At 60.8% G+C, this 13,835-nt stretch overlaps 2 protein-coding genes across 2 annotated transcripts; both read left to right on the top strand.

The window, feature by feature from the left end:
* Positions 1–803: 803 nt before the first annotated feature.
* Positions 804–2,861, top strand: LSCM1_01354 (uncharacterized protein; the record flags this gene model as incomplete). Its single annotated transcript, XM_067318975.1, has 1 exon — positions 804–2,861. The coding sequence occupies one exon, from the start codon at positions 804–806 to the stop codon at positions 2,859–2,861; it is 2,058 nt and encodes a 685-aa protein (XP_067176254.1).
* A 6,150-nt stretch (positions 2,862–9,011) lies between these two features.
* On the top strand, positions 9,012–10,697 carry LSCM1_01353 (uncharacterized protein; the record flags this gene model as incomplete). The annotated part of the gene is made up of 1 exon (XM_067318974.1): positions 9,012–10,697. The coding sequence occupies one exon, from the start codon at positions 9,012–9,014 to the stop codon at positions 10,695–10,697; it is 1,686 nt and encodes a 561-aa protein (XP_067176253.1).
* Between the last annotated feature and the right edge of the window lie 3,138 nt (positions 10,698–13,835).

The following is a 13,835-nucleotide window of genomic DNA, read 5'->3' as shown; positions in this document are numbered from 1 at the left end:
GTTGTTGCTGACGAACTGTTGTTTCGGCGTGTGCTGGCTGCTGCTGACAGGTGTGTGTGTGTGCGCGCATCTCTCTCTCTATTACTGTATTGCGGTGTACCGCTGCCCACATGCTTTGTTCACTTTCGAGGTTGCCATTATCCGCTGCTCGCTTCTCCCTCCCCCTCCAATTCGTTTCCTCCTCCTCTTTCACAAACGCCGATACCCCCTCTCCCTCTCCCTCCCCCTCCCCCTCGTGCGCTTTATTGCGCCGCCTCGATCTCTCCGGTATTTTTCTGTGTGGATCAAAGACGCGCCACGAAACCGCCTCAGCGTTGGCGCTGCGGATAGCTCTCTTCTCGTGGTTTTGTTCCTCGTCTTTCTTTGCGCGCTTCACCCCTGTCTCTCTCGGTGTTGCGCGCTGGGGGGGCTCCCTTCATCGCCAACGCGTTGCTTCACTTACTGTCCACGCGCTCTCCCATTGTTGTGCTTGACTGTGCGTGTTACGGTGCCTTTCCCATTGCTTGTTGGCCGCGGGAACGGTTTCTCTGCCACGGAGCCTCTCTCTTCGCCCTGTGTCTCTTTTCACAGTCGCCAAAAGAGCTGTGCTTCACCAGCCACTCGACACGCGTGAGATACGACGCAGGGGCAGGCGTGGTGGCGCGTTCGTCCGTCCCGCCACCCGCTTCACCCCTCCCCGCCTCCATCCCACTGCCTTACCGCTCTCTTTTTTTGTTGTTGTTGCTCCGTTGGCGTGCGCGCGCGCGCGTCAGACGCGGATCGACCCAGGGAACACCGGAAAGGTATCCAGCACACGCACACACATGCGTGAACAGAAAGCGAGGATAAACCCTTTGGGGCACCACGCTGGCTCTGCGCCGGCGGGGCCGCGCTCCTCTGCGCCACTCGACCCCCCAGTGGGCCCCCTGCTGGTCCGCGTTGCGCAGTCGATGTCGTCGGACTCCGCCGCCATGTCGCAGGACTCGCCGGCACACATGAGCAGCTTCGCGACGTCCTTCCTGGGCTCCACCGGCACGAGTCTCATTACGGTGCCCCCCGCACCACCGCATCACGAGGGCCCACTGACGCTCTGCCGCAGCAGTGGTCTGCCCTCCATTTGGTCGCCGCAGCAGATTTCACGAGTGTTTCAGTGTCTCCCGCTTACCCGCGTTGACTCGCTAGCGGAGATGGAGATGGTTTCAAGGGGCTCCTACGCAAAGAACGAGGAGGAGGCGCGTGTGGAAGAGCTGCTGGTTCGCCCGGTGTCACTCACAGCAGACCTGACAGGGCTCGCTGCTCCATCCTCGCCGCGTGAGATGAAAGGGTCAGCCGCAGCGGGGAAAACTGAGAAGCCGGAGCCGAAGTCGATCAACATCGGTCACCTCGGCGTCGGCGACAACGCATCCGTTGTACAACAGAGCACTTCTTCTCAGGCAGTCATGGATAGAACGACCTCCACCACGGGGGTGACGACAGAGACGCTATGCTGCTGCCCAAAGCCGCTCCTTGCCAGCCTTAGCAAATCACTGAAGTTGCAGGGTGCTGCACCGCGCTCGACAACGCTCGAGCGGAGCGCGGCGACGAGCAGCTCTCGCGGCGTGGAGACGCTGGGGGCAACAGAGATGCACGTACCACTTGCCCTGGCAAGAGGCGGGCCATCGACTTCTTCCTTGCCGACTCTGCAGCGCACATCGACGAGCACCTCACGCCAGTCGACTGCCGACACCATCTACGTCACGTCCCCCCCGAATCCGCGACTACCGCTGCACGCGCAGCCGCCACAGCCTTTCTGCGTTTCGTCGTGCAGCTTGGACGCCTCGGCCATCCCCGTGCAGTCCTCGCGTGCCGCGCTCGGTGCCAAGCAGCTACCGCCGCTCATGACCTTTCCCGTGTTCGATCCTACCGTCAGGACCTCCACTGGGGATACCTCGACGCGAAAACTTCGGCAGGCCAGTGGTGCTCCTCAAGTACTCTACGGTGAGCCCGCGGACAACAGCGCGTCGTCTCCAGGGACGGTACACAACGAAACCGGTTCCTCTCGCCAGCTGTCACCGAGCGTCAGCAATCCCAGAAGCAGCGGGGCAGCCGTGGCGGAGTCCTCCGCAGTGCCGTCGCTACTGCAAACTAGCAGGCTTGGCTTCAGTGGTCTCCTCCCCCCGCTTGCCTCGCAGAACACGTCCGTAGCTCTGCTAAGCGCCAAAGAGGAGGTTCGACCGTCTCCGTCTGCTTCGCATGCTCCCTCGAACGCCCGCCCTTCGCAGCGCAGCGTGCCGCTAAGTACCCCCAGGCCCGCCTTCATCACCCGCGCGCACTCTGCCGCTCTATCGACCTCTGCATCGCCGTACTCTCCTATATCGCTAACCCCGACACCCCCCCTCACCTTTACACCTGCCGCACAGCTCTTCCCCTCCGGGGCGGCTCGCGCACTGCGGGGCAGACAACAGGGCGTGCGATCCCCCCTCGAGGCCATTTGGCTGCGCAATGAAGGCCTGCCGGCACCCTTCGAAGGGAATATTTCTGCTGAGGGGGGTAACGAGGTGGACACGCCCACCTTCAACCCCGCCTGCTCTCCGTCAGCGGTTACAGCGCGCCATGCAGGCGTTCTTATTGGCTCACAGTCACAGCGGCATTCGCAGCTTAACGTGCATGAGCTGTCGTCCTCCATCCCGTCTCACGAGGTGTCGACCATGAGCGGGGCGGATGCTGTGGCACCGGGAAATGCTGTGCCGCCGACGGGGTCGCAACCAGTGGGGGAACGGGATCGACGGTCGGTGATGCAGCGCATATTCCGTGAGCCGAAGAAGGGAGGGCAGCGAACGTGGGTAAGCATCGCCGCGCCGGAGTCACTCTCTTCGTCGGCCAACACAAGTGAAAAATCTTAATATCGCTGCAGTGGAGGATAGGAGGGGAAGTCGTTGAGGTGCTCCGCTCATTTTTCCATGCCGCCTATGTCTCTTTACAAGTACATGCGGTGCTGCGTGGACAGCATCCCTGTGAGATGGCCTCTATCGCGTGCTTCGTTTCTTTCCCCATCCCCCCTCCTGCTTCCCATGTGTTATGAATTGGTGTGAAGTGGATGTCAGACGAAGAGGTGGCTTGCGGACTCGGACGTGTTGTATTTGCGCAGACATCATCAGCCGCGGGCGTCGTAGTGTAGCGGGGAATATATGTATATGTATATCTATGGCGCTCTCTCGTCTGCTCTCCAGCGGAGGTGCTGCGATACGTCTCACCGCCAGCACCGCCGCATCAGCGTCATTGTAATCACCTCCTCTCGCTTGTCCTTTCCTCATCTCCTCATCTCCCTCCCTCAGTCTCTTTTTCGTGACGTGCACAAACGCGCACACGCAGTCAAACGCCTTCCCAACGTATTCCCATATCTGTTTGCTCCCCTCCCCCCTTTCCTTGCGTGTTTCGAGTAGAAACCTGCTCTACCCCCCCCTCTACAGCCTCCTCTGCTCTCCACCCGTCTCGCTCTCACAGCGGCTACCTCGCCGCTTCCCCCTCCTCTATTCAATAAACGAAAGAGGGGGACGCAATGGAGGCCACCTGCCCTTATGGGAAACGAAGACCAACATCGCTTTGAAGCTGCTCGGATGTCTGCGCAAGGGTTCTATCCCCCCCTTCCCCCTCCTCTTCCCCTCCCTCCGCTGCCGTATGTGCGTGTGCGCTATTGCGCGCAGTCGTGTGAGTCGTTCTTTCTCGCTGTATCTCTGGGCTCGCACGTACGGGAAGGGGTGCCTGTCTCGCTATCCTCCTCGGTGCGCTCTTCCTCTGCTCCACACCTCACTCCCCTCCTCTCACCGACACACACACACAAACCTCTCGTTTTGCCTCTCTCTCCCTTCTTCCCCCCACACGTCGTTCCACGTTGCCTTGCTCACGCGTCTCTTCGTGCGTTTCTCGTCCCCTTCAGCGGCTCGCTCCTTCCTCCTTGCTGTGTGTGTGTGCGTCACCCCTCTCCCCCTCTCCATCTCCCCCTTCTCTCCCCCTCGCCTCGCCTCGCCTCTCGCGGCTACTCGTCGGATCGTTGCTTTGGTCGCCGCCCCAAACGTCTCAGGTGCCGATTTTTCTTTTGCGGCGTTTTCCTCTGGACTGGAAGGCCATCGCTCTTCCCTCCTCGCGCACGGTCTTCTTCTGCGGCGGAATGCGGGGTGGTGATCGAGTGTGTGTGTGTGTGTGGATGTGTTTGCGGAGGAGGACAGTATGCGGCGGTGGGAGCATATGACGCGACTCAGCCGCCATGCACGCGTGGGCGAGCCTACCGGCACCCTTACCCTTGTCGGATTTCAACGACGCATTCGTCATAGACATCCACAGCCCGTTCCCGTGGGCTCTCGTGCCGTGCATGCCCACCAGCTTTACACCAAGGGGGCGCAAGCGCGTGCGGGTACCCAACAGGTGGGGTGAAGAAGAGGGAGTGGTAGGTGGTGGGAGGGGCGTTTGATGCTCAAAGCCACGGCGACTACGTATCTCTTCTCTGCGCTGCACCACCACTCTTCTGCGACCCGCTCTTTCGCCCGCGGAATCTTCTTTTTTTTTTTCCTCCTCCTCCCCCCTCTCCCCCTCCCGCCCGCAAACGTTGCTATGGTCGCACCCCTCTCGCTCCGAGTTTTACTTCCCCCTTCGTTACCCTTTTTTTTCACGTCGCCATCGAACCGTCGGCTCCTCCGTTTTTTTATATATTCCATTTCGTTGTGGTTCGCATTGTTTTCTGTGCTCTCTGCGCGTGTGCTCCAACACAGGTGCTCTCTCTCTCTATTCTTCGCGTTATTTTTGTTAGTTTACAGCCGCCCCCTCCCTTCCCCTCTCCTGAGCCCTTTCCCCCTCATCCCGTGCTCCATTCCACCTCTCTCTTGCACGCCGGTGCCCGCTCTCTTGTAGGTGGCGTGTACCCGTGTGCTGGGTACCGGCGCTGTCGTAGAGACGAGTTGGCGTGCGACCGCTTCTGCCCCTCTCCTCTCCCTTTTTTCCTCTCATTACCAAAACCAAAGAAGTCCGCAGCGTACAGGGCCATACCACGCGCGGTCGTTGAAGGAGTCGCAGCCCATCATGGAGCTTTTCCCAGGGCCTTTTTTTTCCGTCTTTGAAATACCCATCGTTTGTGCTGCCTGGAGGTGCAGCTGAGTGGGGGGTGGGAGACAGGTATGGAGATACCTCCCACACATGTTGAACCCAGCTGAGTCCCCTCATTCTCTTCTCGCTTCTTCGACGACTTCTGCCTCCTCTGTTGTAGCACGTGCGCTCTCTCTCTTTCACTTCTCTGCCTGCGTTGGCGCTCACGCGCAGAAGGCGAACACTCACAGGCGCCTGCTGCAGCACAAAGGCAGCAGAGAACGAAAAATGACCAGCACAGAGGACGAAACGCTCTCTGTCGTTTGTGCGCGTCATCTTCTGTGTTACTCTTTCTTTTTCCTCCCATTCTGTTGTCGATGCTCCCCTTTACCCCCTCCCCTCCCCTCTCTTCTCCTCTCTCTCTCTTTCCGTTGGCGTTGATGCCGTTGTGCATTCTTGTCAGTTGATCGGCTCTTCTCTTTTTTTTCCACCTTTGTCTCCGCTTTTCACGTGATGCGTCTTTGGCACGCGGTGCCCCACCCCTTTTCTTCGCCCACTTTTCGTGCCGAGTGATCTTTTCTTTTTTTTTTTCAGGCGGGGAGGTTAGGGGGTCGCCTCCCCTCTCTGCCCTCCTCTCGTACTCTCTTCTCCGCAAACATACACGACTACCCTCCCCCTCCTCTCTCCTTTCTCCTTTTCCCCTTCGTGCCCTTTTCTATCTCGCTCGTCTGGCGCCGTGCCCCTCTTCCCATTTCACCTCTTCCTCACCCCTCACCGCCTTCTGCCATTCGCTCTGGCCCGTTTTCGTTCGCTGTGTGCTCCCTTCCCACCTTTTCCCGTCCTACCGTATCCATTGGCTGCCACAGCGCAACGGGGGGAGGGGGGGCTCCACACACCATCCAGCCTGCCGCACAGGCCCCCACCGCCTCGTCGTGCGAAGCAGTCCTAGAAACGCGCGCTACAGCAATGCGCTAACTCAGCTCCCCACCCGCTGCGCAGCTTTCCTCGCAGCCGCACCCATCCTGCCGACCCCCACCTGGTGAGGACCCCTTTCAGGGTACCCCTCAGGCCCTCCTCACCCCAGCGGGCAGTGGTGCGGGTGACAGAGATGCTTGCGTGAGATCGGCACGCTGCTCATTGTGCGCACTATACAAGCATCTCCACTGCCGCAAACTTCTCCGGCGCAGTGCCATCCGGGACCGTCCCCGCGATATCTGTGGCGATGCATCGCCCTGACGTTTTCCACACCGTCGTGGCCAGAGCTCTGTCACCACGTGAAGCAGTTCGGGTACGGCAGAGATACAGAGGCTGCGTGGCCCCCTCGCGGTGGGTGGGGGGCCGCGCCTCCTATTGGGGTGCGGGATGAGGTGTGCCCCACGCCACTTTGCGAGCCTTTGTCTGGCGGAGGTGAAGAATCGCACTCGCTGCTCGTCTCCTCGTTCCACTGCGTTCACGTGTTTATCTTGCCCTTTTAGTTCAGCCGCTTTACTCTCTTCTTGGCCACCTTCACTTTCTTTTTTTTTCGTGCCCGTGGATCTGTCCATAGACATTTTTCCCTCCCTCTCCTTCTCTCCCCTCTTCAGCTAAGGCTCCCCCGCGTAGGCGCCCCCTCTCCGGTGCGCTGCTCAAAGGAAGCCCCACTACCGTGAGGAATCGCTCTGACGTGGTGTCGCTGTAATGAGTCCATCCCCCCCCCAAAAAAAAGAAACGACTGATTTACTAAGCGCACTCGTCTAGCTCAGATGCCACGGAGGAGACAGAGAGAGGGAAGTGGTGCGTGTGTGCTCAGACGCAAAGCACAGGACCATAGGCGCGGTTGCGCGCTGATCGAAGCCTCACGTGTTTTCACTCACCGGCTGCACCACGTGCGAATGGCTGCCTCTCTGACACACGCGCACAGCGCTCTCCTTTACCCTTGCACCCCCCCGCTCTACAACGGGCGGTCATCGCCGAGAAGGCAGACAACGACGCAGCTCTCGCCACTGCGTGCTCACTCCTTTCATTCACGTTTGTACACATGTGCGGCTCAAAGGAGCGATTCGCGACTTCGGCTGCGTACGCTCCTCTCCCGCTTAGCGCCTTCACTGGCTGCTGCTCGGCACGGGGGTGAAAAAAGCTGTGCGCGAGTGAACGAAAGTTTATCTGATCATCCCTCAGTGTTCTTTCTTCTTCCGCTTCACCTCCCCCGAAGGGTCGATGGTGGTGACGTGTCGAAGTGCAGGGAAGTAGCGAATCTGTGTGCATGCCTCCGCTTCCTCGGCAGGTGCGTACCTGCCAGTGCGCCTCCTTGATCTGAGAGCCCCCACCTCCTTCATGCACCGCCACTTAGGTCTCTTTCCTTTTTCTCCTCTCCCGCTCTGTCGCCGCCTCTGTGAGGCCTCGGGTACGGTCGAGTGGACCTAACGGGACGCCTGCTCTTACGTGCCTCCTGCTCCCCTATGTCGGCAGCCCTGCCTTCACATGTGTTGGCCGGCGCGTGCTTATGTACTGAGTGGGGTGTGACTGGAAGTCACTCACTGCCGTGCGCGTTCGGGCACAGAGTCCCTTTTTCTTCGGTTGTTTTTTTTCTGCTCTTCGCTTTCGCCACCCTCGCCCTCGATATCGCAAGTCCTCACCCACCGCGAGGGGGCCACGCAGCCTCTGTATCTCTGCCGTACCCGAACTGCTTCACGTGGTGACAGAGCTCTGGCCACGACGGTGTGGAAAACGTCAGGGCGATGCATCGCCACAGATATCGCGGGGACGGTCCCGGATGGCACTGCGCCGGAGAAGTTTGCGGCAGTGGAGATGCTTGTATAGTGCGCACAATGAGCAGCGTGCCGATCTCACGCAAGCATCTCTGTCACCCGCACCACTGCCCGCTGGGGTGAGGAGGGCCTGAGGGGTACCCTGAAAGGGGTCCTCACCAGGTGGGGGTCGGCAGGATGGGTGCGGCTGCGAGGAAAGCTGCGCAGCGGGTGGGGAGCTGAGTTAGCGCATTGCTGTAGCGCGCGTTTCTAGGACTGCTTCGCACGACGAGGCGGTGGGGGCCTGTGCGGCAGGCTGGATGGTGTGTGGAGCCCCCCCTCCCCCCGTTGCGCTGTGGCAGCCAATGGATACGCCGCGTAAAGGTAATGTCTTTCTTGGTGCGCTTCTCAGAAGACTTTAGTCGTCACTGACTTCACCACAGCTTCAAGTTGCCGCCCTGTGCGGGTATGTTTGCCCAGGCCCCGCTCCTCCCACCTCCCCTCTTCCTCTTCTACCCACTCTTTTTACTGCCTCCCAACGTCGACGATTGAGTGCGTCGTGGTGAGCCGCCTTCCGTCTCACTCCCGAGTTGCTCATCGGTTGCCCGCTCTGCCGCAAAACTGCGCCGCGCACGAAGAAGAGAGGCGCACCGTTCCCGTTTGGTTTTATGTGTTCTGACTTCGAAAGGGCCCTTCCGAGTCGTGTGCGATACCGCGCCGAGGAATCTGTCATTGTGTGTGTCTCTCTCTGCATGTGTGCTTCCACTTCAGATCCCTTGCCACTGAGTGTCGTGTACCCCCACCGGCTAATGTGTGGCCGGTGGTGAGCCACTGAAAAGCGCTCTAACCGAATAGCCGAAGGCGGGGTGGGGGAAAGGGAGGGGGCTGCAGGCTACGAAGAGGAATGATTGGGTATCGCCGAGACCCCTCTTCCATGGTCCACCTCCTCCCCCCTCCATGGGGGCGGTATTTCTCCTCTTGGCGTTTCCCAGCGGAGAAGATTAAACTGACGTACTCCCTCTCCGTCTGTCTGTCTACCTGCGAAGTCGCGAGGGTGCCCGACTTGTTTCCTCTTTCACCGTCCTCACCCTCTTCCCCTTCCCGCCCTGCCACTCGTCTGCTGCACTTCACCACCGCCCACACCCCTCGGCCCCACTTCGCGGACACAACACATCCCCCGGCTCAAAGAGGCGCTTTAGCTGAGGCTGAGCAGCGCCCTGTCAGCCTGCGGTGTGCTGTGGATCGCCGTCTATGCCTCTCACCGCAGAGCACGCGGAGGCATGTGCCCCTGCATGCAAGGCGTCAAAGATGGAGACGCCCATGCGCAACCCGAATCCACACCTCTGCAGCTACTACGTCGCGCGTAAGCACCGATTCTGCCGCACTGAGTGCAAGCCTGGTTCTCTGTACTGCTGCACACATGGCGTTTCAGAGGCAGGTGTGGCTCCCTCCGGTGCACCACACGCAGGGAGGGATGTCGCGTCATCCCCAGAAGACGCTGCTGGCTCCACGAAGAATATGCGAGTCCCTTGCCCTATCAACCCCAACCACAGCGTTTACGCGTCGCGGCTTGAGAAGCACGTGAAGGTCTGCCCGGACCTGCGTCATGCGACCCATAGGCTGCCCTACTTTAGAGAAGACAAGCACGCGAATCGCGGCGCGCTTTTCGTGGCAAGTGCGTGCAGTGCGGCAGTACCCGAAGGAAAGCGTCAGCGATGTACCCATCGCGACCTTTCTGCAGAGGATTTGGCGTCGCTCATACGCAAGGTGCAATGCTGCTATGACACATGTGTTGCACCTGACCTTGTCATCTTGCAGGAACCGTCAGGAGACCGCGATGCCGCCTCTGCAGAGTCGGGCGCCACCCCGACACCAGCGGTCACAGCTTCCCTCGATTGCTCTGCCCATGTGGACCATGTTCAAGTGCTGTCGCTGAAGCACGGACCTCAGCACGTGGCGCTACTCCGCTGCCTAAGCGATGTGATTCTGCAGACACACGATGCCGGCTCGATACTGGCCAATCGCGGTAGTGGTCAATGCGCGCCGATTCACGTGGACGGCTTCGTGGAGTTCGGGGCCGGCAAGGGCGGTCTCTCCGTGGCGCTGCAGCAGCTCGTTGCTCGGGGCCTTGGAGAAGTGGGCTCTGCCACAACATCTGTCGATGGAGAGCTGCAGTGTGAGTCTGTCCCCCCAAGTCGGCGTCCGGTACCCGCGGAGACGCCATCCTTAACGCCGCCGCTCGGGTTCCAGCTCGAATTTTTAGCAAAGGTGGCACCTCGACCGCGGCTCGTGGTGCTGGATATGGGCAGCTTTCGTCGGAAGGGTGACGCGCGGGTACGGCACTCTGCGGTTCCTCTGCAGCGTCTTCGAATCAACATTAAGGATTTGGACTTGACCCACGCTTTTCTCTCTGCCATTTGCCCAGTGGCACAGGAAGGGGGCGAGACGGCGGCGGCTGCGGTGGCGAGCGCGATCTTGCGGCCCTTAGAAAGCTGGGCCGTGCTTGGCAAACACCTGTGTGGCGCGTGCACAGATTTTGCGTTGTCGTGCCTGACGGAAGGCCCCTTGCTCCAATCGCAGGCACAGGTGCGGCTGCCGATCGTCGTGATCGCGACCTGCTGCCACCACCGATGTGAGCTGAGACATGTGAACCCACCTGATCAACACGAGGTGGCACCGGCGCCCCTCGTGCTTCCTGGCACCCCCTTCACGTGGTCCGAGCTGGAATTCGCCGCTCTGGCCAGCATGTCCTCGTGGGCCGTCTGCGGCGACGCTGTCGACGAGGAGCGGCGCATGATTGGGCGCAAGTGCAAGCGCATTATTGACCAGCTTCGCGTGCATTTTCTGCGCCGCCTCGGCTACGTGGCGTTTCAATGTCAGTACACCACACGTGAGGTGACCGAGGAGAACGTCTGCTTGGTAGCCTTTCGGGCATGACGCAGGAGGAGGTGAGGTGGACTGAGGCAGACGCGCTCGTGGCGTCTGGGCAACGGGAGCTCGTGCGCACTCCTTTTGGCGGCCCGGATGCCGTTACTCATGCGACATCGATTCAGTTGTATTCGCTTGTGTTGTGCCTTCACCGCCGCCAATAGTGGGCAGCGGGAGAAAGGTGAGACTGGCATGCCCACCGGCTTGCATTCATCTCTCCCAGAGTTGCGCTTGACGTCCTCGTGCAGCGGCGGAAAACCAAGCCCGCAGAGAATAATGGGCTGGGCTGGGCAAACATGGGCGAAGCGGACCATTGGCGTGGCCCAACTGCTGGCACCCGTCTGATGCGACGATGGCGTGCGCCTGCTGGGCGGGGAGGAGAGCGCATCTTTTTTTCTGTGCGGATCGAAGCCCACAGACGCTTTCCTTACCGTTTGCGGCTGTGTGCCGGTCACACGCGCGGGTGCGCGCTGTCCTCTCCGCTTGCGGGTTGCAGACTCTTTTTCACCCTCTTTCATGTGCGCACCCCTTTGCTTTCTGTCACCTCCTATGCACACACACACGCACGCACGCACGCACGCACAGCGGATCATTGCCGGTTCTCACCTTCAGCGCCATCGGCGTCTTGTGGCGCTGCACTGTGCGGGGCCTCATTGACCCCGTACCGTCATCAGTGAAACTGTTTCAGCTGCGGAGCGCCATATCTCTTTACCTTCTTCGTTTGCCGCTTTCCCCTCTCCTGCTCTCAACGGCCAGGGGAGGGAGTGAATACTGTGGATCAGCTGGTGTCTTGCGCACTGGAGACTCGTCGCTGCCGCTTTCGTTGCAATCGTCTTCTCCCGCCGCGTCACGACCCGGCCGCAGGAGGAAGCACCAACGGCTATGGAGAAGCCCAGCAAAGAGGTAAAGGAGGCAAACGGCCCCGCGCGCGGCTCGGCGGCGCCGCCGCTCTCTGGGATGTCGGTACCGAGCGAGCTAAGTGCCTCCTCTCCAGCCACCGGTGACAGCGGAGAGGCGCCTGCTGAGGGGGAGGCACTCGACCCCGTTTTCGAGGAGATCACGAGCCTCTTCGCCAGCCGCAACCCCAAGCATGCGCTGCAAGGACTGTCGGACGGTCTTCGTAATGCGGCCACGGGTATTGGGCTTGGCCTTGCCGGCGTGGTGGCCGGCACTTACGGTGGCGCGAAGGAGGGCGGGTGGGGTGGCATGGCAAAAGGCTTTGGGGCGGGCGTGGCGGGTTTCGTTGGGTTGACCGGCTACGGCGCGTACGCCGGGGTTAGGCAGATCGTGCGCGGTGTCAACAACACCCGCAGCGCTGTGAGTGAGGTAAGCAAGGGGGAGGCATACTGGGATAGCAACGCGCAGGCCTGGGTGCGGGTCAACCTCGCCTGCGACTTCGAAGCACTGCCACAGACAGATGAGGACTTGCTCAGCGAAGCCCGCAAGGCGTATGAGAAAGCGAGAAAGGACGGCACGCTGCCCACAACAGTGTCAGCCACACAACCTGGGGGCTCGGCAGAGGGTGGGGAGGCGTCTGCAAGCAGTGCAACAGAGGGCGCGCGAGCTCCTTCAGCGCCCTCAGGGGCAGGCACGAGAGAGCCGGGGCCTGTGGCGGCTGTGCCGGCCAACTACTACGCCTTCCTGGGCGTGGAGGCAACCGCCACGGCGGGCGAGATACGAAAGGCGTACACCCGCAAGGCGCTCGAGATGCACCCCGACAAGAACCCAAACGACCCCAACGCCACGATACGGTTCCAGGAGCTGAACAAGGTCTACAACGTACTCAGTCACGAGGACACACGGGCAACGTACGACCGATACGGCACCGTCGACCCGGCAAATGTGCCGGAGATGACGGGAAACCCCATGAAGGAGCTGTTGGGGGCCGCTTTCCTGGAGGCGTTGGTGGGGCCGCTGCGCTTCTTTCTCGTGTTCGAGGAGGGCGTCCTCTTCACGGCAGAGATGCAGCGTGAGCTGCACGCGCGTCGCCGTCTGCGCGTCGCAAAGAACCTGATTTCGTGGCTCGACAATGGCGTGCCTGGGTTTGAGTCCGCTCAGCTCGCGCTTCGAGATGCTGTATCCACCGCCCTTGGCCCTGTTTTCGTGTCCTACGTGGCGGAGGAGTACCACCTCGCCTCGCGCCAGCAGCTCCACGGCAGCAGTTGGAAAAGAGAGATGGATAGCTGGTACTCATCGTGGGCAATGTCAGCGTCCTCGCTGTGGCACTGGACCGCAATGAGCGCGCGCACCGCCCGACGGGCCTTTGTGGACAAAAACCTCGGAGAGGAGGACATTCTGCGCGTTCTGGCGGTGGCGAACGAGAGCGACGTACGGCACATTGTGCTGCAGGCGTGCCGACTCGTGCTCTTCGACACGAGTGTGACTCCCGGGCAGCGCCAGGTGCGTGCGATGCGCCTGGAGGAGCTGAGCGTGATGGCCATGAAGGAGGTTACCCGCGAGGTGGCTTCGCGCGAGAGCGTGGCCGCCATCGCTTCCTCTGGAGCCGCTGCTGCGGCGACGGAGAGCAAAGCGGCCGCCCAGACACCTGCCAACGCTTCCAACACTGGAGCCGGGACGGCGCCGTAAGACGCGTGCATATATCTTCACGTGCAGGAGAACTTTCTGTTTCACCGGTGCTTTTCGTGAGCTTTTCTGTTTCCCTCTTTGGGATGGTGAAGTGCACCGCTGTGGGTGCTGCACTCCGGTGTGCGCTCAGGCCCACGTGCACGCCCACGCCCATCCCGCATCTGTGGCCCAGCTTCTTCCCACGTCTTTTGGGTCCCTTTTAAACAAAGCAGCAGCATCGACATATCGCTCGTAACTCAGCGTACACTTCCCAACGCCTTTGCTCCCCCTCTTTCTTTCTTTCTCTGTGTGTGTCTCTCTCTCTGTGATGTCGGCCATTCATTTCCGCGCCAGCAAGCGCAGGTGAGAGTGGCTGTTCGGCCGCGCCGCCTATCAATCGTGCGTGCTTGGCGGCCTCGCTCAGTGGGCATGAAAAGGTGAGGACTTCCGCGTCCCCCCTCTCTTGACTCCGACAGCGCCAAAAGGCATGCGCCTCTTCGTCGATGCCCTCCACGGCTGCGCCGGCCCACTCCGAGTCACGGCAGATAATGTGAAGTCGTTGACACCTGCCGATGCCACCTT

Source organism: Leishmania martiniquensis, chromosome 31 (assembly GCF_017916325.1).
Source record: "Leishmania martiniquensis isolate LSCM1 chromosome 31, whole genome shotgun sequence".
In the NCBI taxonomy this organism is placed as follows: domain Eukaryota; phylum Euglenozoa; class Kinetoplastea; order Trypanosomatida; family Trypanosomatidae; genus Leishmania; species Leishmania martiniquensis.
The sequence above is the reverse complement of the archived record's forward strand: the minus strand, read 5'-3'. Positions and strand labels throughout refer to the sequence as shown.